This window comes from Neomonachus schauinslandi, chromosome 10 (assembly GCF_002201575.2).
Source record: "Neomonachus schauinslandi chromosome 10, ASM220157v2, whole genome shotgun sequence".
Classification (NCBI taxonomy): Eukaryota; Metazoa; Chordata; class Mammalia; order Carnivora; family Phocidae; genus Neomonachus; species Neomonachus schauinslandi.
The window spans coordinates 117188447-117215231 of NC_058412.1; the positions used below are offsets into that span (position 1 = coordinate 117188447).

Consider the following 26785-nt stretch of genomic DNA (forward strand, 5'->3'; position numbering starts at 1 on the left):
TGAATTTTGATTCCATCCCTCCTAGTGAGTGTGAAGTGGTACCTCACTGTTGTTTGGATTTGCATTTCCCTGATAGCTAATGATGTTGAGCATCTTTTCATCTGTTTATTGGCATTTTTGTGTATCTTCTTTGGAAAAATGCTTATTCAGATCCATTGCCCATTTTTAAATTGTTTATGTTTATTATTATTATTATTATTATTATTTAGTTGTGAGAGCTTCCTACGTATTCTTTATACTGAATATTATCCTCTATGGGTCTGCACCTGCAAAGATTTCCAAAAACTGCCCTCGGGCTCCTGGACCCTGCTTAGAGCAGCACGCTTTTGCAGAGAGCCGCATGTGCCTGGGAGGTGTAAAATGCCCTGCAGGGTCCCCATGTCACCAGGTAGAGGCTGACACTTGGTCTGCAATTGTACCTTGGCTTCCTTCCCTTTCTGTCCTGATTGCCTTTTCAACAACTCACCTGCACCTGAGCCTCATCTCCAGGTCTGCTTTTAGGGGAACTTGAGCTCAGACAGAGCTCGGAATGGCTGAGGAACTAAAAGGAAGTCAGTGTTGCCAGAATTCAGAGAGAATATGGAGACTGGGGGATATGGTGAGGTTAGTGCGATAGGCAGAGGCCTGACCACACAGAGCTTTGTGCATCACAGTGATTATCTGGAGAGCCATGGGGTGCCACTGGGCGGTGTTAAGTGGAGCCCAACTTCATTTGGCATTTTGTAATGGTTCCTCTAGGTTCTGTGTGCAAGACACGTGAAAGGGCCCCAAGCGGCTGCAGGGAGCCCATGGAGGAGACACTGTGACAGCTGTCCAGGGAAGAGAGGATGGAAGCTGGGATGAGGATGGGGAGTGTGGAGGGAGAGAGAAATGGCAGGTTAGAGAGAGATGGGCAGGTGGATTTCAGGGCTATGGGGAAGTTCAAGGACTCCTGGCGGGTTTCCAGCCTGAGCACCTGGAGAGATGTTCAGTGCACAGGGAGGGCGGCGGGCCTGGGAGGGCAGAGTGGGGGTTCCACATGCAAGACGACACCAGTTTACCAACAGCTGCTGGCCCCATCCCATTTCACAGATGGAGCAAGTGAGGCCGGAGGAGTGCAGGGGCTTACCTGGGGTCCCCAAACATGCTCCAAACAGAAGGGGATGGGACTTCAGGAGTCCTGTTGCCCAGCCAGAGAATTTACTCTCCAGGGGGCCCATTAGCTCCAGCCTCAGAAAGCCAGGTTTTAGCTGGGAGAGGGTGGGGTTTTGAGGCCCATGGGTTTGTCCTGGGCTGGAGGCCAGTTCACAGCCCCCAGAGAACAGAATATCTCTGTTTTATGAGGGCGGCCTGTGCCCTGACTCAGACCAGCTGCCCTGTCCGGGTCTGGCGGGGGTAACTTGAGGGCGTGAGGGTGTGGGGCACCCACGTCAGAGTGGCCAACAAATTGGAGGCTTATCTGCGTTCCCAGATTTGCCATTGATCAGACCAGGCTCCAGATTCTGACCTTTCCCCTCTTTGCCCTGTGACCCCTTTCCTTGGCATTTGACCTTGGGCAGGGCACCTCCCCCTCTCCAGTCTTCATTCAGTCTTCTCATCTGTAACATGGGGACATCCCAGAGTATGACTTTTGTGCCCTCAGGGTTGTAGTGACTATCAGATGAGAAAAAGAATGGATAAAAATATACTTTGTAAACTGGAAAGTGCCTCAACTTCTATTTGGGCTCAGTCTTACCTCTGCCCTAAGCCACTGCCAGGTGGATTTCTAAGGCTTTGCTCCCTGACAAGACAATCACCCCTCTGGAGAGGAAAAAGGCCTGGTATGGAGCTCAGGGATCCAGAGATCTTATCACCCTGGCCCGGGAGGCTTGATAAACCCACTGGACAGGTGGAGAAAACTGAGAGGCTGTCTGCTCAGAGTCGTCAGGCCATTAAGCTTAGATTCAAAGGCAGGGCTCTCTGATTCTAAAGATGAGAAAAATCCTTATCCATTTCGTGACCCGACTGGACAGACAGGCCAGAAGAAACAACCTGCCTGGGGTCATGCGGGCAGTCAGCAACAGCGTGTAAATGCCACCTGCGGTCCCCGCCTCCCAGGCCATGCCCCTCTTACCACCCCTTGCCCACCAACACCTCAAGCAAGAGGAAAGGGCCCCCACCGTGGTGAGCTAGACATAGTCATGTCATTGGCAGACTTGGGGAAGGAACTTGGGGTTCCTTGACAGCCCATCCTCCACCAGTACAGAGGGACGCTGCACCTCCAACTCCTCAGAGCTGCCTCTTAGGGGCTGAGGCTTTGCTGAAACGAAGCTCTGTCGTCAGTCATGGGACATCTCCCTGGGAAGACCACACGCCACGCCCCCACCATGGGCAGGTTAGGGCAGAAGTCAATTAATCAGAAAACTAATTAAGAAATCCACATGATTCAAAGAGCAAAAAATTCTCTTGGAATCTATTGGTGGCCTTGGAGAAATTTCTTCCTTGATCTGCTGGGTAATGAAAGCGGGGGCTGTGGCCCGGCTGGAGCCAGAGTATGATACCAGATACCATTTCACGGGCACTTACTATGCTCCAGGCACCTTTCTAAGGGCTTTCCACGTAGGAATTCATTTAATACTGACAGCAAGGCTTTGAGATCTGATTATCCTCATTTTATGGATAAGGAAACCAAGGCACAGAAAGGTAGCGCAACTTGGTCAAGGACACACAGCTTGTGAGCCACGGAGCCCGGGCAGAAATCTGGTCTGCCCAGCTCCGGAGCCACGTGACTGACCACATTGCCACACTGGCTTGTGGGCTACAGGGGACAGGAGGCGCCGTGCCTAGAGGACGAAGACCGGCCCAGCCAAGGCCCCTGGGGTACAGCAGTGGCCAGGCCTAGCAGGATTTCTGAGGGGACAAAGCCTGTGGCCAACGCAGAAGCAGCAATCAGCCCAGATTGTCCCGAGATGAGTCCAAAGTGTCAGCGTCGTACCAAGTCCTGACTCTGCCCCTCGCTGCATGGCACTTCGAGTCTCGGTTTCCTCCTCAGTAAGATGGAGTAAACTTGGTATTGGCCTCATAGGATTGTTGTGAAAGATCCAGTGAGCCCCGGAAAGCTTCTAAAGTGCTTAGCACCGAGCTAGGCACAAAGAAAATGCAGACTAAATGTTAGCTATTAATATTATGTATTATTTTTTTATATTATTCTTTGTCATTAGATTTCATACCTGCATCCCCTTCCCCCAGGGGCTGCTGTGAGTAGACAGCGTTGGGGTTTGGCTCTTTTTAGAGACAGAGGGATGCACAAGATGGCTTTGGGGAGCCCTCCCTTCCAAGGATTCCGGAACCATCCACCCCCCTCTACAGCCCCCCCTCCTCCCTCGCAGTGTCTGTACTCTCTCTCTCAAGTTAGTTTCCATCCTTGCACCCCAGGTGCCCTGGCTCTCTGCCTGTGGTCCCCACTGGTTGGATGCTGTTGCTATGACAACAGCATTTTAAGAGCCTTCGGCCCCCCTCTGAGGCGACAGGCATGGATGGAGGTGGGCTTATCAACCGCCTCCTGCATCCGCAGGCCAGTCTGGACGGAAGGCAGGAGGGTGGAACGCGAGAATGAGAGCTGGCCTGGGCTGGGGGGCTCATGACGACAGCCCACCTCGCCGTGTCACAGGAGAAACACCTGAGTAGTTGATTACAAAGGCAGATTCCAGCCATGCCCTGGCTTCCAGGGCCTGATTTTAATTGTCTGGGTGGGAACCCCTAAGAAGCTGCCTTTGATCAGCTCTGCTCAGGGCTCTGAGGCAGGCAGGCCACAGACCACACTTGAAGAAATCTTGAGTCCCAGAAGATTCTTGAAGCCATCTTGGGCATTGAGGTTTGTGTCGCTTTCTCTACTGAGCGGTCTCCCGAAAACCTTGCCTCATCCTCCTAGGCACTCTCCAGTCCCACCTCCCTCTCTTTCCAGAGTTGAGCTGAGTGCCCCACCCTCTGCCTGGAGCCAGGAAAATTCCAGGGCCAGGCTGCCAGAGGCCACCTGGTTAGTGCATCCTAGGTGGAGATAGGGCCTCACACTTTCCCAGCATAACAACCATCAGGGGAGGTCCTAGCCGGGGTCACTCTGGGCGATGGGAAAGGCTGGCTATCTCTAGATACCCTAGAAGGGACAGGTGGGGCTAGGTAGAAAGAGATAGGCAGGGAGCTACGTGATCAGGCTCACAGAAATCCCAGAAGTGCTGAGGCCTAACAAAACCAGAAATAAGGGAACAAACCAGACTACCCTGCCCCGGGCGTCAGGAGTGGGGAATCTTTTTATGACAGTCACATTGTGACCAACAAAGAATAACCCGACCCCAAAGAAGAAGTAAGCCATTGAAGATGTTATCACCAGTCCTTACTCAAACCAAGACATCACAAGAATGATAAGGCCGCAGGCTCCCTGATCAGTCCTAAATAAAAGACTGTCGGTGGAGGCCCACGTTGGCAACCCTGTTGGGACCCCTCTCACTCCTGAGAGCTTTTTCTGTACCCTTGCTTCATAAAACTCTATCGTTTTCCTCATTCCCCTTTGTCCACAAGATTCATTCTTCGGCTCCATGAGACAAGAACCTCACTCTCCCGCTTCACTCTGAGATCAGGGGTATCAAGGCCTTCCCAGCCCGTCCGCCTGCTGGATGGGGATGTGGCTCCCCACTCCCACCCACCCCAACCACCAGCAGAACCCTACGACGCTGGGCACCAGAAGCTTTGCCTAAAGAGAGATGGGGACCTGGGGTGGAGGGAGGAAGTTCACAGAGTCTGAGATGGGCAGGGAGAGAAGAAGACAGAATAGCAGAGGGGGAGAGGGTTCTCTCTGGAGTGCCCGGAGGGGACAGGACCCCATGGGGTTCCTGGAGTATGAGACTGATTGCTTTGTCAGTGGGAGGAGCCGTTGAGAGAGAGTGCATTCCTTGCCCTTACTCCTTCAGGGTGCTCCAACTGCCTTCCAGCAGATGACTCTCTTTGCCCGAGGCAGGCCCAGAGAATAAACAGCATGCGCTGATTTACTTGACAACACACCCTTTATTCCCTTCCCACACTCACCTCCCTGCTCCTCCACCAGTGGTTCCTGAAATCATGGCCAAATAAACAGGAACCGGAACCCTTGTCTCAGATAAGAAGCCGCTCCCGAATCCCCCCACTCATGGCAACTATGCGCCATGGTCCCCAAGGGTAAGCTTATGCACCCCTGGACTCCAGGTAGGTGTCTGGCTTGCCTAAGACTGAGTCCTCTGGAAGGGTCTGTCCCAACAGCTCTCTCCACGATGGGACACGGGGGCTATGGAGTCAGTCCCAGGCTCTACCGTATCCTGCCTTGCCCTCCACACTCACTCTTCTGTTTGTGAGTCAGGTCTTCCTAGAGTTTTCGGGACCTGGGAACAGGTTCAGGTTCTTGCTTTCTCCTACATGGGCCAAACATACAGTGAGTGCTCAGGAGCCACGTCCAGATGAGATCAGCCAGGGCTCCCCAGCTCCCTCCTGTCACTGGGCCCCTCCTCAGCCACCCCTGGAGCCCGCTGCCATTGGTGGGAGTCCTAGCTAGAGGGATGCAGGGGGACTTATCTGGGGTGAGTCCTCCAGAGACATCTGTGAGTCTGTCCCCTCTGAGGAGAAGCTGCCCCCAGTGGGATGGGGGGTCTGACTCTGCCTGAGGAGTCCCTGCCAGGAGAAGAGGGGGTCAAGGAAGCGCTCAGGGGCTGGAAAGGGAAATGGCTCATGGGGGCCTTTGCCTTCATCAGCCTCTACAGCCTGGCCACCTTCCAGGGGCAGAAGGCCTGCCTGCAAATTTCTGTTCTGCCCCTCTCTGGAGGCACGAGGCCAACAAGGATTTGGCGAACGATCCAGGCCCTGTGAGTCCTGGAGGGGCAGGCCCCGCCTTCCCTTGGAAGTGACATCTCCATTCAGACCCTGGCCCCTGGCAGCTACCCTTTTTAGCTCCGGGGCTGCTGAGCGGGCCGTGAGCCCCGCTGGGCATGGGCAGTGGGCCAGGGCCTTCTTCAGGAAGGTCTGGATCTCCTCGTGTCTCAGCTGGGCCTCCTCCCACAGCTCCTGGCCCAGGCCTTCCTGGCTCAGCGAGGCCACCTGCAGCCCCATGGCCGTGAGCTTCTCTGCAGGGAACTCAGACGCCAGTCGCTGCAGGTAGCGGTGGAGGCGGCGCTGGTCCCCAGGGCTGGCCCTCTGGGCCTTGCCCAGCCTGAGCTGCTTCATCAGGTCCTGACAGTCCATGTGAAACCAGGTCATCTGGGGGTGACAAGACAGGGAGGTGGGGCTCAGGCTAGGAGCAGGACTGTGCCGCTCCGTGAGAACAGGGATGCGCCTCTCCAAGCAGAGAGTAAGCATTGCTGGGTTGAATTCATAAGAAGCGCCCAGTCGATGTCCTGGCCTCCTCCAGTGAAGGACAATGGTCCCCTCTCTTCCCTCAGGTAAACCCACCTGCCATCAGCAACGGTCCCCAGCACCCTTCGGATCCTCAGGCTTGGTCGCCTAGACCTGGGGGCCAACAAAGACTTAACCCTTCGCTGGGGCTGTTTTTCCTTCTCAAGAAGGTAAGGTTGTACTAGATGATCATTCGGGTTCTTGGATTGTGGTGACAGTTGTCTTCACCCCTTAGGAGTGGCACGGAGGGAGGCATCTAACAGACGTTTATTGAGCACCGGCTGTTTGGCAGGCTCTGTGCATCTCATGTATGATCATACTGAACGGTACCAGCAGCCCATTTTACAGAGGAGGAAACCAAGGCTCATTCACATGAAATCACTTACCCCAGGTCACGTGGCAAGTCAGGGGGGAGCTCGGATTTGAACTCAGGTGTGTCTAGCCTTCGAGCGAGTATCTTCTAAGCACCGCCTCGCACGAGAGAAACTGGTCCAGCCGGGACGGTGCACACACAGTCCCCAGCGAGACCCAGGCCCGGGGGCCCCCTCACTCAGCTGGGCCTCTGCCCCATTTTGGGATTCTGCCTGTCCCTACCTCACCCACAAAATATCTGCAGGCTGCAAAGGAGCCAACTCGTTCCCAGCAGCTCATGAAAAACATAATCTTTCTCTCCATTAATTTAGAAGCCGACAGCGAGCTGTTAGCTGTGGGGATTGGAGAACCGTTTTCTCCAAGGAAACCATCTTTCCGCGGATTAAGGGAACTTGTCTTTAGATAAATGGCTTCATATTCGCGGAAGCACACAGAGCTCATGGCTGGGAAAGGGCTCCATAAATCTCTGTTAGTGGCACAATTGTTTTATTATTATTTAGTGCCAAAGCTGCCGGACGCACGCTCTCGGGCCTGGGGCTGAGCCCAGCCCAGGGCTGTCCTGTCTGTCTGTCCGTCTGTTTGGGACTCCATCTTCTGGGCTGAGCTGGATAGGGATGGGTAGCACCTCAACAATCATCTTACCCAACCCTAGGTTGTGTGGATTAAGATTCAGGGCCAGAGAGGAGCGGGGGGGCCTGCCCAGGTCAAATAGCGAGATGACCCTAGTGGGATTCCAGGTGAGGCTCCCACCTCCTCCCACCTCCTCCTGTAGGACCTCCAGGCCTGGGGGACAGGGCGAGCTCTATTTTCCCACATGCCGCACCCCCCCGCCCCCCGCCCAGTCTTCCTTCCTCCACCTCACTCCTCACTCTCCCTCTGGCTACTTGGTCTCTGTGGGGGCCGACCCTGCACCCGGCACCGGGGAGGGATGAGGACATAGTCCCGGGGCTCGCCTCCCGGGTGACTGACAGCAGGTGATGAAGCCACAGGATAATTTCAGATCACAATGAGCACCGTGAAGTGAGACAAACAGGGTGACCAGAGGGTTGGGGGGCCAGGCGGCCAGGCGGGGACACGTGAGCTGAGCACTGAAGACAAGAAACCAGCCGGTCTCGAGGAAAAGCCTTCCCAACTGAGGGACCAGCATGTGCGAAGGTGCAAAGCCGCAGTGAGTTTGCTTTACAGGGCCAAAATGGGCTAAAATTAGTAAGCAGGGGAGAGAAGCTGCCAGATGCCCTTAACCCATGAGGCATTACCACCGCCCCTACCGCTCCTAATGATGATCATATTGGTGTCGATAATAATAACACCAACTTTGAGTAAAGCCCCGGGGTTGGGTGGGGGGTTACTTACATTTCATTTCCTACTCTCACTACCCAGCAGGGCTGGCCCCAGAGCCAGAGGACCTGGGTTTGAATCTCAGCTCCGCCGCTTCCCTGCTGTGTGACCCTGGATGAGTTACTTGACCTCTCTGTGTTTCCTCGTACATAAAATGGGCATAATAATAGCACCTGCCTCAGAGGCTTGGTGTGTCAATAAAATGACATGTGAATGATGAACAGGGCCTGCCACATAGTAAGAACTACAGAAACACTGGTTATGATGACTATTATGATCGTTATTACTGACGAGGAGCTGAGGCCTGGAGCAGTGAAGACCGTCACTGAGGTCACACGGCCTGAGCAGACAGGAGCTGCCCCTGGCTCTAAGCCTCAGATTCTGCCACTGCCCAGCTCTCTACTGTCAGCTGGGAGTGGGGGTCCCTCCACTGCCACTGTCCACATCCCTTGCCAGCTGCCCCACAGAGACAGAGAGCGGCCTGTCCTCCCGGCACCCCAGGCGGGCCTTGACCAGGGTCCCTCTTGCTGCCCTCCAAAGCATCCTGTGTTCTCCCTTTCCTGTGTGCTGGGCCAGCCTGACAGCTGGGAGGCTGGGGTCAGGCCCTTCCCACACTCTGTCCTTGGCGGCGAGTGCGAGGGGGTGAGTCTGAGGGCGCTGGGCCTGGGCCAGAGCTGGGGTTCTTGTCCCATCTGGGGTACAGCTCTCCCGGGCAGCTCCTTGTCCTCCTAAGCCTCAGTCCCTATCAGAAAAATGAGAGATTTGACTAAATGGATTTGGGGGAGGGGGGTCTTAAGTCAAATCCTGCTTGGCCACCGGCCCTCTGGGGAACCATGAGCGAGACCCTTCCCTCTTTGGGCCTCCGTTTACTCATCCACTGAATGGAAACAGTGCTGGCACCCCTCTCTCATAAAGATATGGTGAGATTAGGGGCACCTCGCTGGCTCAGTCAGTAGAGCGCGTGGCCTGATCTCCGGGTTGTGAGTTTGAACCCCACATTGGGCATAGAGCCTACTTTAAAAAATAATAATAATAAATAAATAAAACAGAGATGATGAGATCAAGTCAAGCAAGGTTTGTGAAGCACTTATAGGAGCGTCTGGCATGGAGTCCACAATCACTAATGTGGGCTCATCTCATAATAATCATATCATCATCATCATCATCACCACACCTGATTGAACAGGGGAATCTGTTACCCCCTGCTCTCCCAGGTTTGGAGAAGAACAGAGAGCATCATGAATGCATCTGTGTTCAAATTCCAGCTCTTCTTTTCTGCAGCTGTGTGGCCTTGGGCAAGGCCCTTTCCCTCTTAGGGCCTCAGTTTGCTCATCTGGCAAGTGGGACCACTCAACCTTGCTATGCTGGATTGCCAAGAGATAATGGATACAAAGCAAAGGAGTTCGTCTTGCCTCCTACCCCAGTACTGCCCCATTCCCATGCCCTAGGGGAGCCCTACCCTCTCCTCCCTGCTCCTGGCCAAACTCTGGGTTCCTGGCAAGGACCAAGGCCTCTGCTCTGAGGGTGCTCAGAGAAGCCTCTGGGCCCACCTTCTCCAACTACCCCCCCTTTCCTAGCTCCCGCCGTCTGTGCAGGATAAGGTGAGGCATGGGAAAGAGCACTAGAATGGTGCCATGGGCTTGCTGTGTGACGCTGGCTAAATGGCAGCCCTTCTCTGATCTTGTTTTCCCAGCTCTGCAACAGAGGGGTGGGACAAGATCAATGTTCTTAGCCTGGTCTGACTACCTAAATTTGTCTGCAGTGAGCTACCCGCGGAGACAGAGTGGCTTCGATTGGATTCTTGGAACTACCTGGCCCCCTTCCCCTAATCCCAACGTTTAAGAAGCAGGTGATTTCTGAGTGTCCTTTGAGAGCTGATGATCAGGTCGCTGGGGGGCTGCCGGGTGTAGTGGGACAAGCCCGGGTCAGAGATCAGCCAGGACTGATTTAGGGGGGTAACCTATCCTCTCAAACCTTGCTTCTCTCCTAGAAAACGCAGGTAATGCCTTCTTCCCACCCCGCAGGACTATAGAATGAATCATGCAAGGAGCCTAGTGCTGTGTGTGGGCTGCTTCCTGCCCCCCCCCCCCCACCTCCCGACTGGAGCGGGCGGGGAGGGGTCTGTGCAGGGGGGCCCCAGGGCTCACCTTCTGGCAGAAGTGGTGCAGGTGGAGTAGCGTCTCCAGGTCTGTGCGCTGTCGCTCAGCCGCCATGTAGAAGTGGGTCAGCTTAGCCTGGAAGGCCCGCTGGGTGGAGGCGAAGGCTGCCAGTTCCCGGGACTCTGCTCCTCCTGCCTCGCTGGTCCCTCCCAGCTGAGCGGCCTGCTTGGACAGCTCCAGGCCGCGGCGGTACTGGGCCTGAGCAGGGAGAGCAGGGGGCGCCGCTCAGCTCCCATCCTAGCCGAGGCCTCGTCCAGAGGTCAGGAACCTCCGCTGCCCCACTGCTGAGTTGTGAGACTTGCCAGACCTCTGTTGCCTCATCTACAGAATGGGGGCCAGGCCTCTGCCTCAGCAGCTCACTTGCCTCGCTGGGACTCTGCTTAGGGTCACCCTGACCCGGGGTCTGGGTTAGGGGCTCCTGCTGTGTGCCCCCACGTCTCCTTTTCTGTTTGTCTCCCTGTTTGTCTGCCACCCCCAGCCCCCACTGGCCTGGGAGCTCCCTGAGGACTGAAAGGGGCTGAATCACCCATGTTCTAGGGTCCAGTACATCAAGGATACAAATTCTTTGCCTCTGACCTCTGAGGCTGACTGAATGGTCTCGGGTGGGACCCTGGAATCTGCATTTTATGAAATTTTCCAGGGATTCTGAGATAGGTCTTTTTTGGACATGGTGGTCCAGGAAGGCTTCCTGGAGGAGACAGCATCTAAGCTGAACCCTTCGTGATCTCAGCTGGTCTTCTCACTGTCTCTGGAAGTTTCCTTGCACTCTCCTACCTCCACACCTTTGCCCCAGCCGTGCCCCCCTCCTCCACTGCCTTCTCCATGTGCCCCGGTCCTGCTCCTCAGTCTTAGGAACGCACTGCAGCCTGAAGGAAGAAGTCCTCAAACTCTGCATGGGCCTTCTCCACAGTCTCCAAGCTTCTGTCTGTGGGGCTCAGCACCTGCAGGCACAAGCTCCCCTCCTGCTCCATCCAGTTGCTGACCTAGGGCAGGGGAGGGAGGTGCGGACATGAGGGGTGCCCGGGGGGATTTCTCTTAGCCGGTTCCCCAACTCCCCGGGAGGTGGGGATCTTCTCCTCCTCAGTTATTTAGTGGCTGGGCTCTGCCCATTGGCCTAGACTGAGACCTTCCCAGTTCTGGGGAGGAGGGACAGCTTGGGGAGGGTGGGCGCATTGTCATGTTCTTCAAATACCTGAAGGGGAGGGGCTTGGGTGGCTCAGTCGTTAAGCGTCTACCTTCGGCTCAGGTCATGACCCCGGAGTCCCGGGATCGAGCCCCACATCGGGCTCTCTGCTCAGTGGGGAACCTGCTTCTCCCTCTTCTTCTGCCCCTCCCCCTCCTTCTCTTTCTCTCTCTCACTCTCTCTCTCAAATAAATTAAATTAAATAAAAACAAATACCTGAAGGGGAGAGGACTCCCCAAGAGGGACCCCAGGGGGCATCTGGCCTGGCCAGTACCATGCACGAAGTAGGCCTTCTGTGCACACTTGTCTGAACAGGGTGGCAAATTTCAGCTTACTCTAACCACTTGCCGCCACCAATCATAAAAGAGGCAGCCTTGAGAGTAATGAGCTCCCCATCCCCAGGGGTGTGCAAACTGTGCTGGAGGAAAAGCTATCTTCTGTAGAGTAAGGTGCATGGGTGCTATGAAGTAAAGTGCTATGAACTCACTGTGTCAATTGGGCAAGTCACTTCCCCTTTCTGGGCCTCAACTTATTCAGGGGCAAAATGGGGGTAGACATGAGGAATCCGCAAGGGACAGAGGGGTTACAACGGCTCTCGAACCCATGAACAGAAGTCCCCTTATTCTGGGATGCCTTCAAGATTATGTATCCACTCACTTTATCTTCAAAGAGCCTAGCGTGGCAGGCACTAATACTATTCCCCACTGAACAGATGGGGAAACTGAGGCAGTGAACAGTGAAATAACCTGCGTAGAGGCACAGTCAGTGCTGGAGCCAGGATTAGAGCCCACGCTGTTGTGCGCTCCACGGCCCCAGCCTGGAGGGACACGCCGCTCGAGGCACCGGCAGTCCAAGGAACGATGCCAGGTGGGGGCTCCAGGATCCCCAGGTGCGTGACCACAGGCAGGTGATGTCATGTCCCCCGCCTCAGTGTCCTCATCGATGAGTGGGAGAAATCCCGGCATCTTCCCACATCACTGGCAAGTGACAAGTTGCAAAATCATGGTAGATGCAGAGGCTCTGGCCCAGGGCTTGGCGGGGTGAGCGGGGCTTCACCCGTTCAGCACCTATGGAATGCCATGTCACGTGCCATGTCCCGGGATGCCTGCCTGGCCCTTGGAGAACGGCCAGCCTTGTGTCCTTACACCAGAGCGGAGTGCCTAGCTGTGGCTGGGCCTGGAGCGGGGCCTTCCCTGCAGAGAGGCCAGCCTCCCCCATCACCTGGTGGATGGCAGCTTCCAGGCGGCCCAGGCGGATGCGGAGCTCTAGCCTCCCCAGGAGGTGGTTAGATGCAGTGACCAGGACATGCAGCTGCTCATCCACGAGGCCGTACAAGGCAACAGCTTCGGCCAGATGGCTCCTGGGAGGTGGAAGAGGGGGAAAGAGGGCCCCAGATGTTCCCCGCCTCCAGTACTCCTGCCAATCATAGTCACACTGCCCCCCCCACAACCCCCCCCAATTCTGTCCGGCCTGGGGATTCCAGCTGCTGACTTGCTGTGTGACCTTGGGCAGGTCCCTATACTTCTCTGGACCTCAGACTGGCCCTCCAGGGGACTGGGAAGACCAGAGGACACAGCAGGAAACCAAATGACCCTCCCCTTCCCTGGAAGGGTATGAAGTGAGCTGGACGGATCTGGGTTCAAATCTCCACGCCCACCCTAAGCCAAATGAATCAGACTCAGAGTGCAGCCTGGACATCAGTGCTTTCTAAAGCTTCTTAGTTCCAGGGGGCAGCAAGGACTGAGCACCAGCCCTCACACACTCAAAACTCTTAACGCAGTGCCCAGCACAGTGTTTGTTAGCGCTTATTATTTCTATTGTAATGATGGTGAGTGGCTGTAACACAACCTTGTACCCCAAGCCTCCATTTTATAGATAGGAAAACTGAGGTCCAGAGAGAGGAACTGACTCTCACGCATGGCATTCCGAATTGAAACCTGGTGTACAGCTGTTTGCATATAATTTTTTAAAATTGTCAAAGCCAGTAAGACATAAGTGAAGGGATGCAGATGGGATTCAGGCATGGTAACACTGTGGCGGAGGGAGGAACACCCCTCAAATCCCACCCCACCGTCCTCTGCCCTACGGGGTCTTAACTTCGGAAGGAAAAGGGAAAAAACGCGATGGAAGGAAAGCCTGCTTTCCTTGTTCTGGGCCTCCTCATCTGACTGCAGCTTCCCACAGATCACTGCCCTTCCAGGAAGGGGTGAGGGCCCAGGGTCGGTGGTGCTCGGGATGGAAAATGCCAGCCTGCCTGGGGGGACAGAGGGAGGAAGGGGCCGGCAGGCGGCAGCTGCGGGGTCCTACCGGCAGAACCAGCAGGCACAGCAGCTCATGCGGGACCACAGCGCCCCCTGGTGGAGCTGCTGGGGGCAACAGTCTGGAGAGGCCCAAGGTGGACAGAGGAGCCGGGCGGCCAGCCAGCGAGGCGGGGTCAGGCTGGGAAAGACAGTGCCAACGCCACCAGGCCCCGTGAGGGGCAGGGAGACGGCTCCACGCCCAGCACCAGGCCCCGCATCAGCGTGAATCTCTCTGTGCTGCAGCTCAGGGGGACGTGTTCAAGATTCTGGGCCAGGCTGCCTCGGTTCAAGTCTTGACCCCACCGCAGCTCAGCTGTGTGATCCTGGGAAAGTCACTCAACCTCCCTGGGCCTCAGGCCCCTCTGTTGTAAAATGAGGATAGTGCTAGACTCCACCTTGTGGGAATTAAACAAATTAATATTTGCAAAGTCCTTAGAACTAGGCTGTGCTCGTACTAAGTGCTATTTAGGTGTTGGTTAAATAAACAAATTATTCTTGGAAGCTTGTGTAAACTTTGTTAATTGTGTTTGTTCTAATGGAGATAAAATATCTCCAATCACTGATTTAATTACTGATTTGTACCCCCCACCCCTAAATTTAAGCAAACCGGTCCTTTCCAGGAATACATATTTGTTGTTTTGTGGCTCTGAGACCACTGACCCAGCATAAGGTTCCCTCCACCAGGCTAAGGAGCCCCCCCCCCAGGGAAGGCGGGGTGGTGCAGGGCTTGCTGCTTAGATGTTCTGGCCTTTAGAGCATTTCCCTGTGCTTCCGTCACCCATCGGCCAAATGAGGACGATGTGGCCCTCACAAGGTTCTTTTGAGGAATAAACGAGGTGCGCCCTTGAAGAGACTCAGCCCAGTGTCTTAGAAAGTCAGAGAAAGTGCTTGAGGGTGACCAGAAACGAGCAGGGGCTGTTCTCAGATACCTACCTTGGGCTGAAGATGGCCAGGGCTGAAGGAGGGGCAGCAGAGAAGGGATGGGGACCTTACCAAAGCCTCAGCCCAGGATAGGGGCCCTGCAAATGCCCCCATCCTAGACCCACCTTGTGGGTCCCCAGCTCCAAGCCCTCAGGGCCAGGGAACAAAGGTGAGGAAGGAAAAGCCTGGCCATTCCTACCTGACGTCGGGGTTGAAGTCCAGCCTACGAGCTTCCTGCCGCAGCCTGGCCAGAGTGGCTCCCCCTTCCCGCTGGAGGCCCAGCAGGCCTGGGTCCCTCAGCACGGCCTCCATCAGCTCCTTGGACTTGCTCAGACACCTGGAGGCCTCCTGTCAGTGCAGGGAGGTGGCCTGAGGCTCAATCCCCACTCTGGGTCTACAGCCTTCCAGGGCTCCCCACACCCAGATCATGCCTGATTCCCCCAGTTTGGCATTCAAGGTCCTGCAGAAAGTCTCTCCTTTCTATCTCTCAAGCATCTCCTCAAGCCACGCCTCCTCTTGTCGCCATGGCAACCTCACTGGTCCAAGCGCCCTCATTTCTCCAGGACCCTCAGCCCAGCCTCTTCACGGCTCTCCCTGCTGCTCTCTGGCTCCCCCTGCAGTCGGTTGTCTGCATGGCAGCTGGAAGGGTCTCAACGTGCCAAGGTGTTCATCCCGCGGCTCAAAACTCTCCCAGGGCTTCCCTGCCAGTTTAGAGTCCAATCCCAGCCCAACTCCTTGATCCAGCCTCCGCGGGATTAGAAGATCCTCCAGTTGTTCTCTTCTTCTCCTATCCCACTCGCACCACTCTGTTCTACATCGGCCTCCGTGCTCTTCTTGAACATACCAGAGCAATCCCACCTCAGCACCTTGGCGCGTATTTGCCCTCCACCCAGAGCAGTCCCCCTCTTATTCCCATCGTCGGCTCCTTCCCATCGTCATCCTCAGGCATCAACTTAAATACTCATCTCTTTAGGGAGGCCCTCCCTCTTTTCCTATTGTTCTTGATCTGACTTTCATGGCATTTGGCACAATTTGTAGCTACATATCCATTTCTTTGTTTACTTTTTAAAGGATTGCCTCTACCACTGAACCCACTAAAACCTCCGAGGGTGGGGACGAGTCGGTTTGGCCCAGGCTGGGGTCTCCAGGGTGTGACACATAGTGAGTGGCCTATAGATATTAGTCTAATGAACGAAGACCCACCCTGGCTGTCCCCTTCACTGAGCCCTTGGTCCATGGAATCTGGGGTGCAGTAGGCTTCCCCACCCCATGCATCTGGCTCACCTGCACCCCTCCAGGGGGGTCGCTCTTCTCAAACTGCCTGATGGAAGCCTTTAGAAAGGAGGAGGCCCGGCGGAGGTCAGCAAGGAAAGGGTCCAACTTCTGCATGATGGAAGACCAGAGTGGGGGTGTCAGCCTGGGCCAGCGAGGAGGGTGCCTGCCCACGCCAAGAGGACCCAGGGCGGGCAGCAGGCAGTGGTTCTCAAACTTGAGCTGCATCAGAATCACCTAGAGGGCTGGTTAAAACCCAGACTGCTGAGCCCCACTCCTGAATTCCTGATTTAATTCTTTTGGGGTGGGGCCTGAGAATGTGCGTCTCTAACAAGTTCCCAGGTGTTGCTGATGCTGCTGGTCCAGGCACCACACTTTGAGAACCACTGATGCTGGGAATGAGACAAGGAGAGAAAAGAAGACCCAAGATATCCCCTGGGGAAGGGGAAGGAGCAGATGTGGGAGGCCAGAGCTAGGGGACATCCTCTGCTGGGTCCCACTTCAGCCTAACTCCACCACTGACTAGCTGTGAGACCTTGGGCAAGTTGCCTAACCTCTCTGTGCCTCTGCTTCCTCCTCCATAAAATGGGATCACAGTAGTTCCTACCTTATAGGCTTGCAGGAGGATGAAATGGGTTCACGTGCACGAGGCACTTAGTGTATTAGCCACCATCATCATTAGTTTTATATTCTGGGTCTATAGGTTAGATTTCATTTCAAGGGATGGTTTTAAAGTGAAAATACAGTTCAAAGGCCACAGGATTCATCAGAGAGGAATTGGGGGCCTGTGGGATGAATAGGAAAGGAGATCGCTCAATATATATATACCCTTTAGTAGCCTTTTAATTTTTTAACACACTGCCTCTTCAAAAACAGGCACAGGTTCAATAGGAGAGCACCCAGTCACCAAACAAATAAGCAAACCACCCACTGCATTAGACTGTTGGTGGAGACCAGTGGTACTCACTGAGGGGTGATTCCGTCCCCCAGAGGACATTAAGCAATGTCTGGAGATGTTTTCGGTTGTTATAATTGGTGAGGTGCTCCTGTCAGAGTGGGTAGTGGCCGGGGATGGTGCTAATCATGCTACAATGTACAAGAGAGGCCCCCCCACCCCAAAAGAATTATCCAGTCCCAAAGGTGAACAGTGCCGAGGATGAGCAGCCCTGGTCTAGGGAAAGTCGAGGGCAGCATTTATGGGCACTGGTTTCTGTGCCATTTAATCTGGAATCTTCTGTGTGCTGTTGTGCAAGTACCCCCGGCCCCCGCCGTCCTGTGTCCTCATATGTTAAACTGGGCATGAAATGCCCCCTCTGGGGTCGTGCTGAGGAGAGGCTGAGATCACGCGGGGAAGGAGCCCAGCAAGGGCTGTTTCCTGATCTCCTCCCTCTCTCAGGAGGGAGCGTGTCTGCCTGCCCCGCCAGCCCCCGAGCTCCTGAGTTGTGCAGGCCCACAGAACAAATGTCGGTCCATTTCTTTTCAGTTAACCCAGACACAGCTCTTGGCATGCGCCAGCCACTCTTCTAAGCTCTTCGCCCACATTAACTCAATTAATCCTCACAACTGTCCCCTCGGGAAGTACTATCATTACCCCCCCCTCCATTTTGTATTCAAGGAAAAGGGCTCAGAGAAGATAGGTAACTTACCCAAGGTCACACAGCAGAGCGGGGAGTGGAACCCAGGCAGTCTGGGCCCACAGCCTGAGCTCTTAATAACCGTACCCTGCACCCTCATTATAAATGCTTGTTGAGTGTCTGCTTTTGAACATGACAGGGTCGCTGGATCCCTGAGGCAGGAGCGTGAAGGGAGGAAGAGAAGGAGTCGGGGTGGGGGGTAGAGGCTGTGACGGTGGGCACCTGAAAGAATTGCACCCACTCGCTGTGGCAGTAGGGGAGGGGGCCTTCCAGGGCCGGGGGCAGCTGGCCGGGGTCCACGTGGTGGCTGAGAGCCTTCAATGAGGTCACCACCTCTACCTGCAGAAGAAAGAAGCCAGTCAGGAGGACCAGGGGACTCGGGGTGGGGACACATGTTTGAGAAGGGCCTTGCCAGATCCCTGCCCCACCACCACTCCATCCACCGCACGGAAGGCTGGCCCTGGCTTTAAGAGTTGCTTTCTGGGCCGAGGATCTTCTCTGGAAAGTCTGACAAATCAACATTCAGAATGAGACCCTGGCTAAGGAATGGCAAATAACAGCACTCATCATGCCCCTGTTTTAGCCTTTGCCCAAGGCAGACATCACTAATCAATCCCAGCACTGGCTCCCTCTAAGCCAGGCTCTTTCCCGGCACAACTCTCCAGGCAATCACACAAACTGAGTGAAGCCCACCCTTTTCCTGTAACTTCTTTGTAATCTTTGTACTGTCCTCTGAGGACCCCCCAAGGTGCTGTCTCCTTCTTGGGGCTGATGAAAAAAGTCACCCAATCCTGACAGTATCTTCTAAGACATGGAGGAGGGATGAAGTGGCTGCTTCTCCTGGGTGGTGAAGTTGGAAGTTTATGCCAGGCCCAGCTCCAGATACCTAAGCTTGGGATCGGGGTGGATTCAATTTTTTTGGATGTATCTGTTCTCCTTGGTACTCAAAGTGTGGTCCATGGACCAGCAGCCTCAGCACCACCTAGGAGCTTTTTAGAGATGCCAAATCCCAGGCCCCATCCAGAACTGCTTCATTAGAACCCGCACTTTGACAAGGTCCTCAAGGGATTCACTGGTACATAAAAGCATGAAATGCACATCTCTGGCTCACAATGTGCCCCTTTACCAACGAGGAGGAGGAGGAAGGAGTCCTTTAAAATCACTTCCTGAAGCAGGGCAGAGGGCAGGGTGCCCATGCTCCTGATTGTAATACATGGCACGAATTAAAGAAAACGGCAGGGCTCTTTCCTGCAAAACCCCAAGTCATCTGGGTATCTGAGCCCAAGATGCTGAGAGACCCAAGGGAGGGGAAGGCAGGAAGATCGAGGCCACAGTATGTCTCTAGCTTGCCATGTGGCCTTGGGCCTCAGTTTCCCCATCTAAAAGAGGGAGGGAGATGAAGCTTTTAAAATAGGTTTCAGGCCATTGCAACTCTCAGTCATGTGCCAGGAGCATCACCAGAGATAGAGAACTGTACTGTTTGGGAGCACCTGCCACAGAGGCAGGGCCGTGGAGTTGCAACACCCAGCCTTGAACTTGTTGACCTCCACTACGTTATTTCAGGGTGGCCCCTAGCTGCTGGATTCTCAGCTCAGCTCAGCCTCCCCCTCACCTGGATGTCAGGTAGTGTCTCCAGCTGGAGAGCGGCCTCCTTGTCCCCCAGGTAGAGCACAGCACGGATGGAGGCTGGGGCCAGAGCCTGTCAGAGAGAACCACTTCAGAGGTGCTCTGCCTAGACCTTCACCGAGCCCCCTGAAAGATTCAGGCAAACTGGGGGGGGGGGGGCACGGCTGGGGACACGTAGGTGGTATGTTTGGAGGGTGAATCGAGAGTCAATAGAGCAGCAGGTCCAAACTTCCTAGATGACCCGTCCCCACTGGGCCTCAGTTTCCCCATTATAAAGTGAGGAGGAGGAGGAGGAGGAGGAGATCAGACCATAAGTAAGCATACGCCAACTTTCCACTTCCTGTGCTGCCTAACCCAGCTACTTAGGCACCTCTTCCTCTGACATTCTGGGCTCATGAGGTTCAGGGGATCCAAGTCTAAGCCGATCAGTGTGCCGCATTCCCCTGGCCACAGAATTGGTTGGGGGATGGACACCTGAGCTAAGGAGACAAAAGGAGACTCGCTGGGATCTCTGGGAAGAGAATCTCTCACTCTTTCCTACTGGACTTAAATGAAAGATCATGGGAAGTGAGAGCTGTTGGGAGCCAGACAGCCACCAAGGCAGGGAGCCTGGCTGAAAATAGCACCCTCCCAGGAGAACCCGGCCAGAAATGGAGAGACAGGAACCAGGTCTTGGTGATAATATTTGAGCCCTGAATCAAGCCGTACTTGAAGTTGGATTTAATTTCCAAATTGTCAAGTCAAATGAACCAATGAACTCCCTCTCTCTTCAGGTCTCTTTGGGCTGGGATTTCTGTACCTGTAATTAACAGTGTGCCTGCCTGGGGTTCCTGGTCCCAGCTCTGAGCCCCCCAGGGCTCCATGAACATCACAAGTCCCCTGGGAGCTCCAAGACTTGCTAGGCTGAGGCTGTCCACCTCCCACTCACCTGGGTGGCCTGCAGGGCACTGACCAGACCAGGGTGTGGGGGCTGTTTCCTGGCATCAATCACAACCGCCAGTCCCTTGGTTTTATCTTCAGGCCTGTGGGTTGTAAACAGAGTTGGCAGTCTTGCTGGATGGACCAGGCTTTCTAGGAGGAAGGACCTAGGGAAAGGGGAGGGAAACTGGCTGCCAGAAGCCTTGATTTATTGGTGAACTCTTCATCCTACAAGACCAACTGCCAATGCCCACCCCACTCCAGGAAGCCCTCCATGATCTCTCTCCAGGCAGAGTCCATTGCTTCCTCTTTGGTGTTCCCACGGTACCTCACACAGCCCTCTCTCACACCCTAAAAGCCACTGTCCCAGCTGCAGTGGGTGAGTCGTCCAGCATTCAACCCATCCCTTCCCTGTGGGCAGAACGCTCTCGTGTTTTCAGGAATCCCACGCCCTCCGTGTAACAGGCCCCCAGGGGCTGGTTTCTGATTGGCTGAGGCCAACAGCAGCGAGCCAATTCCTCTGGCCAATGGTTGCTTTAAGTGGGGTCACGTGACATATTTCTGTCCAATGAGAAGTGAGGGGGCGTGTGCTGGGGGACTTCTGGGTAAGACAGGCTCTCCTGTACGAGGTTCTTCCTCAGAGCTGGAAAGCAGAGACCAAGAAAGATGAATTTCCTTATCAGTTAAGACATTTTGAACTGGAATTTGTTACCCGCAGCCGGAACACCCTCACTGGTTCGTACTGTACTTTTCAATGATTACCTTAGGATTTCCCAAACTGGCCCAATTGTCAGGACTTGCTAAAATAATCGGTTCCTCACCCCCAGCCCTGCCCCATCCCCTGAGCGGGTACAGGGTCGGGCAGGGAGTCTGTGAGGTTCCAAGTGCCCTTGGCCATCCTGATGATCGGGCAGGTTGGGAAAATAGCCGCCGCCCCCGCCCCCCCACCAGGCCTTCAAGCCTTAAGCCCAGCCAGTTCATAGAGAAAACGGAGGCGGCCAGTGTGGAGGTGGAGTTGTGGTATTACAGTATCTGGGTACCTGGGCAAGTTGTTTCCTCTTGCATCTGTAAATGGGGATAATAACAGTGCTGGCCCCACGGGACTGGCTGTGGTGAGGACTGATGAAGTCATTAGTGTAAGGCACTCAGTGACTGCAGGGTAAGAGGAATGTAAATGTCTGCTTTTGTAATGACCCTAGAAGGGGAAACTGAGGCACAGGGCCCCGACATGGCAGACAGTGAGAAGAGGCTCTTGGAGGTGATGCCATGTCTCAGACTTCATGACCTGCACCTCACCAGCCTCTGGCTCTTCATGCTGGGACAGCGGTTTGCTTCCACACCGGCCTGGCCGCCAGCCTGGAGGCCCCTGGAGGGCAGGCCCCGATGTGAGGAGCATCTGAGTCTCTAACGTGGCCTAGTGTGAAGCTGGGGCCAGGACTCCACAGTTTACAGTGGTCATCAGAGTCCACTTGGTCGTCCCTTTTTGTCAAGTGAGACTCAGAGGGGGAGGTTACTGCCCTGACATCACACAGCAAGTTGGTGGGATTCCAGGACTCAGTCTACCACACTGGCCACTTCTCAGCACAGAAAAGGGGGTCCCATCTCCCCCTCAGGCCAGAAAAGCCACACCACCTTGGAGAAGAGGAAGAAAAATCTCAATGGCCCCAAGTGGCAGTGATGGCTCCCACGGGGCAGAGCACATGGGGAAGGTTCCAAAGGGTTCCATCAGTTCCTCCACTCCCTACCCCTAGCCACACAACCTCTAGGATGGGCTGGGGTCTATAGGCACAGTCCTGAGCAGATACCATCTCTGAGACCCTCCTGGCTGGGGGCCAGAACTCTGAGGAAAGGTACCTTTCCCCAGCCAGCCCAACATGATGTCACACAGGTGGGGGAGTGGAGGTGTTAGAAATCATCCTGGATCACCCATTACTCACATACTAATTCTTTCTTTCACTCTCTTACTCATGCATTCATTCATTCATTCACTCATTCGCCCTTCATTTGTTCAACAAATATTTATAATTCAAATGCCAGCTCAATTATCACCTCCTCTGGGATGCCTTCCCAGATTTCCCAATTGAAATCAGTCCCCCACCCTTCCCACTCCACAACAGTGGTTCTCATAATGTGTCCCTAGCCCAGCAGCATCAGTGTCACCAGAACACTTGTGAGAAATGTAAATTCTTAGGCCCAAGATCTACCGAATGAGAAACTTGCAGTGGGGCCCAGCGATCTGCTTTAACAGCTCTCCAGGTGATTCTGATGTACGCTCGAGTTGCGAACCACTGATCTACATCATCCCCCTGTTTTCTTCACCACACTGATGCTCCTGAGAGTTGCTTGTGCGTGCTTTGCTCCTTACACACCATCCATCACCCCCCCCAATCTGGGAACCCCCTGATGGCAGGGACTAAGTCTGTCCTGCTTTCCCCCCAGCATCTGGCTTCGGACTGGCTCTGGGAACAGATGACTGGGTGGAAGGACGCGGTGTCTCTCCATTCAGCGCCTGGACCTGGGCTCCGGGCCAAGAAGTCAAAGGGGGACAGAGTGGCCAGCTGGCTCAGCCCCTTACCTGGGGACAGTGCACAGGTAGGACAGCAGCTTGGTGACCTCTGACGCTGTGCACCACAGTGCCTCCCAGGCCCCCTCGGTGGTTGACACCAGGAGCAGGGGCCTCCCTGCCCTGTCCCGACCCCCTGGAGGAGAGAGGACACATGTGAGCAGTGAGAACTTCGGTGGAGCCCTCTCTCCGGGAACCTCCTCTGTGGCCTCCAGGTCCCTCCACCTCCGATGCCTTTTCTCTCCTTCCCCGTGAACTCTGAACTGAGTCAGCCCTGAAGACCCAGCTCAAAAGCCACTTCCCCAGAAAGCCGTCCGTGAATCCGTCCTCCATGGAGAGGCATCCTCACCTCCCTCCGGACTCCCCTCTGCACAGGACACTCTGGGAGGCACAGCTCAGGGACTAGACTCCCAGGCACGGAGATGGGTTCAGGTGTCGGCTCGTCACCGACTCACTGTGTGTCCTTGGGCTAGTCAGCGTGCCTCTGAGCCTGCTTCCTCATCTGTTAAACGGGGAGAATAAAATGCAGAGCTTCTTAGGTCATTTCGAGGACTAAATGAGAAGCTCCTGAGAAACACACTGAGCCACGGGCTCGGTGACAGCCATTGTTAACACGGATCATCACCTCTGTCCTCGGCTCTGTCCTTGGTTCTGCCCTCGGCCCAGGGCCGCCAACTCACGCTTAATTCTTGCCGACTTTTACCCGTGGGTTCTCCACAAACTGTTTCCTGTTCCAGGAATCAGGGCGGTGTGGCCCACTGTCCCCACAGAGGTTGAGAATCCGAGGCCCAGGGATTCAGCACAGCCCGGCTGCACTGTGTCGAGGGGAGAGGACAGCACGGGGGAAAGAGGCTCAGGCCTCTGGAAACTGGGCCTGTCTCACACCCTGGGCTCAGAGCCCTGCCCTCCAGAGTTACCATCCTGCAGTGGTCACTGCCCACTCTAGGTGGGGCATGACCCTCTACAGTGTGTAAGTGCGGAAGACCCTTTATGGCTCAGGAAGTCTTGGAGACAAACTTAACTACCTTCGCAGGGGCTGTCTTACACAGGGGTGCAGACCTCTGGACCATTCTTTCTTTCACACAGCTTTGCAAATTTGACATAATTTAAAAATTTAAAAAGATGTCCATCCGTGTATGTGTGTATCTAACTCTATATCCTCTTGATATCATGGGTTTGATTTTTTTCCTTGATACTCATTTATAAATTTCAAAAGGAAAAGCATTTTGTTGGGGACAATATGGGAAAACTTGAATATGAACTGGGTGTTGAATGGTATTAGAAATTATATTTAGTTTTGTTAGATGGGCTAATGGTATTGCAGTTATTAGGGAAAATATCCTTACAGCTGAGAGAGGCATGCTGAAGTATTTAAGGGCAAAATATGAAGATCCTTCATTTATGCCAGAATGTTAAGACTTATTAAATCTGAATAATGGGTATGTGAGTGTTCACTATACTACAGTCCCTGCTTTTTTGTATGTTAGAATTTTTTTATAAGAGAAAGTCAAAAAACGTGAAATGATTAAACGTGAGAAAATGACATAACCTGCAAAGTCGGAGATGTCTGTCCATGTCCCCCTGAAATCCTCTCACAGCCACTGGGGCCATCAGGTTGGGCAATGCTGCATCATGTCCCCGGGCCCATTTTATTGATAAGGAAACTGAGGCCCAGCGAGGGGAAGCGGCTTCCCAGTCTTGCACAGCGCCAGGTCCCTAACTTGCCAGCCACGGAGGGGGCAGTGCTTGATCTGGCCCTTGACATAGGGAAAGATGAGCTCCCGTCCCTGTAGACCCATGACTGGAGCTCAGCAGAGGCTCTGGGGGCGCTACTCCCCTACTCTAAATACTCCATGGCTCCCCGTGGCCTCCAGGAAAAAGTGCAAGCTTCTCGACTTGGCACTCAGGTCTCCCCAGAGGCTGCACACTCTTCCGGGCTCATTTCATTCACTTTGTGCCATGAGCTATATTTTGTCCCCTCCACACCTTCCACCCCCCTTCCATTTGTTGAAGTCCTAATCCCCGGGAACTCAGATTGTAACTGTATTTAGAGATAGGGTCTTCAAAGAGGTGATTTGATTAAAATGAGGTCACTCAGGTGGACCCTAATCCAATACGACGTGTGTCCCTGTGAGAAAAGGAAATGTGGACACACACAGAGAGAAGACCACGTGAAGATCAGATGACCATCTACAACTAATATACTATGTCACCCTTTGTCACCTATGGCCCAGCCAGAATGGGTCATCTGTCGTTGCCTAAACTAGCCTGATCCTTCCTCACCTTCCCACCTTTGTTCACGCTGCTTCTCCTGCCAGGGATTCCCTCCCCTCCTGTCTTTGTCTGGTGAAACCCTCCTCATCTTTCCAAGCCCAGTTTGGATGCCACCTCCTCCAAGAAGACCTCTTCCCTGCCCTCCTTAGAAGCCCTTCTCCCACCCCAGCCCCCTACAGCAAATGTAGGCCTTTGTTCGATCCTGCAAGACTGAGGGTACACAGGCTCAAACTCATTGTATCCCAGCTCTCAGCGCAGAATTGGAACAGGTAATCAATGTCTTGACTGATGAATGCATGGATTATTACAGTCGTGCCTCTCAAACTTCCATGCTCCTGAGGATCCTGCTGGAATGCAGATTCTGATGCTAATCAGGCCTGAGAATCTGCATCTCTCCATAGCTCCAAGGTGATACCAGGAGAGTTGGTCCCCAGACCACACTCTGAGTAGCAGAGGGTCCCGGTACTCAGAACATTCCATGGTGGAACATGGCTATGGGTTCGTGTGTCTGGTTCCCCACCCAGCACCGCCTGGAACAGGGCTTGCACACAACCAGAGCTACCTGGCTGAATCCACTGGAGCGATGGGCAGCTGTCCACCTGATGTGCCTTCAGCTGGGAGGCCCTTCTGCCCCCCTCGTCTGACAGCTGGAGCCAGAAATACGTTAGTGCCTCAGAGCCCTGGCTCAGAGCTGCGCTGTGCGCACTGGGTTCTGAGTCTCCGGTGGAAATAGGGAGAGCGAGTCAGGAGGTCGTGAGTACCGAAAACCACCAAAAACCTGTCGCACCTTTCTGCAGCATTATTCACTCCCAGTATGGGGGGGGGGGGGGAGGTAAGTGATGTAACTGGCAAGGCATTGAGAGCATTCTTTTTTATATTGAAACAAATATGAATGTATTCTTAGGGAGAATACAAAATGGATAGAAATTTTAAAGACAAAAAGCATTTCAAAGATATGTGCAGAGCAACCGAGAGCTCGGGGTGAGGTCTCAACCCCTGGGGCCCTGTTCATTTTCTTCTGAGTTTGGGATTTCTCCATGCAAAGCCTGCGAAGCCCTCTCTGAAGGCTTGGCGCCTGCAGTAAGCAGAGTTATGGCTCCAAAGATGCCCACATCCTAATTGAGAGCCTTTGCAGATGCTGGCTTACTTGGCAAAGGGACTTTGCCCATGTGATTAAAGCAGGACCTCTAGTTGGAAGATTAGCCTGGATTATGCAGGTGGCCTAATCTAATCTAATCTAATCGTGTGATCCTTAAAAGCCGAACACCTTTCCTAGGTTCAGGCAGTCAGAAAAAGGTGTGAAGACAGATGGGCAAGATGCCAGCATGTCTTAGGCTGGTGGGAATGGTCCAAGAGAGAGGAGAATCTTGCTGGAGGGATGTCTCTGAATAGGTGAGCAGGAGCGGAGCTGGGAAGAAGTGAGGACATGATGAAGGGTGGGGAGGGATGAAGAGAAGGTGGTTGGACCAATAGGTTCAGGGCTTGGGGGACCGAAAGATTATTAAGATTGGGCTGGTGGGTGAGCAGGGAAGAGGGGCAGGGTAATATAATCCTGGGGGTGGCTGTGGTGAGAGAAGCTGTGGGAGATGAGGACGAGATCACTGAAGACGAGGCGGTCAAGGGAGGAAATGGAAGGAACCTCTACGTGGAGAATATTCATTCATTCAAAAAATGCTTTTTGAGCACCCACTATGCACCAGACACACTGCTCCAGGCACCCGGGACCCACCAGCGTATGTTGCAAGTCCAAAAATCACAACAAGAGTATTGTGGAAAGAGTGACAGTGAGCCAAGTCCTACCTGCTTCCTTTCCTCTTACACAGGGCTCAGAGAGGGCAAGTGACTCCCCTGAGGTC

At 54.2% G+C, this 26785-nt stretch overlaps 1 protein-coding gene across 1 annotated transcript in view; it reads right to left on the reverse strand.

Annotated features, from left to right (window-relative positions):
- Positions 1-5532: 5532 nt before the first annotated feature.
- KIAA1755 (KIAA1755 ortholog) overlaps positions 5533-26785 on the reverse strand; it is a 31419-nt gene continuing 10166 nt past the window's right edge. The window contains exons 6-15 of the mRNA XM_021689299.1: positions 22668-22791; positions 20103-20196; positions 19161-19247; positions 17771-17887; positions 15927-16025; positions 14842-14990; positions 12643-12781; positions 11099-11221; positions 10227-10436; positions 5533-6234 (exon numbers count right to left, since the gene is read on the reverse strand). Of these exons, the coding sequence (XP_021544974.1) occupies positions 5533-6234; positions 10227-10436; positions 11099-11221; positions 12643-12781; positions 14842-14990; positions 15927-16025; positions 17771-17887; positions 19161-19247; positions 20103-20196; positions 22668-22791 (1844 nt within the window). The remainder of the gene's footprint in view (positions 6235-10226; positions 10437-11098; positions 11222-12642; positions 12782-14841; positions 14991-15926; positions 16026-17770; positions 17888-19160; positions 19248-20102; positions 20197-22667; positions 22792-26785) is intronic.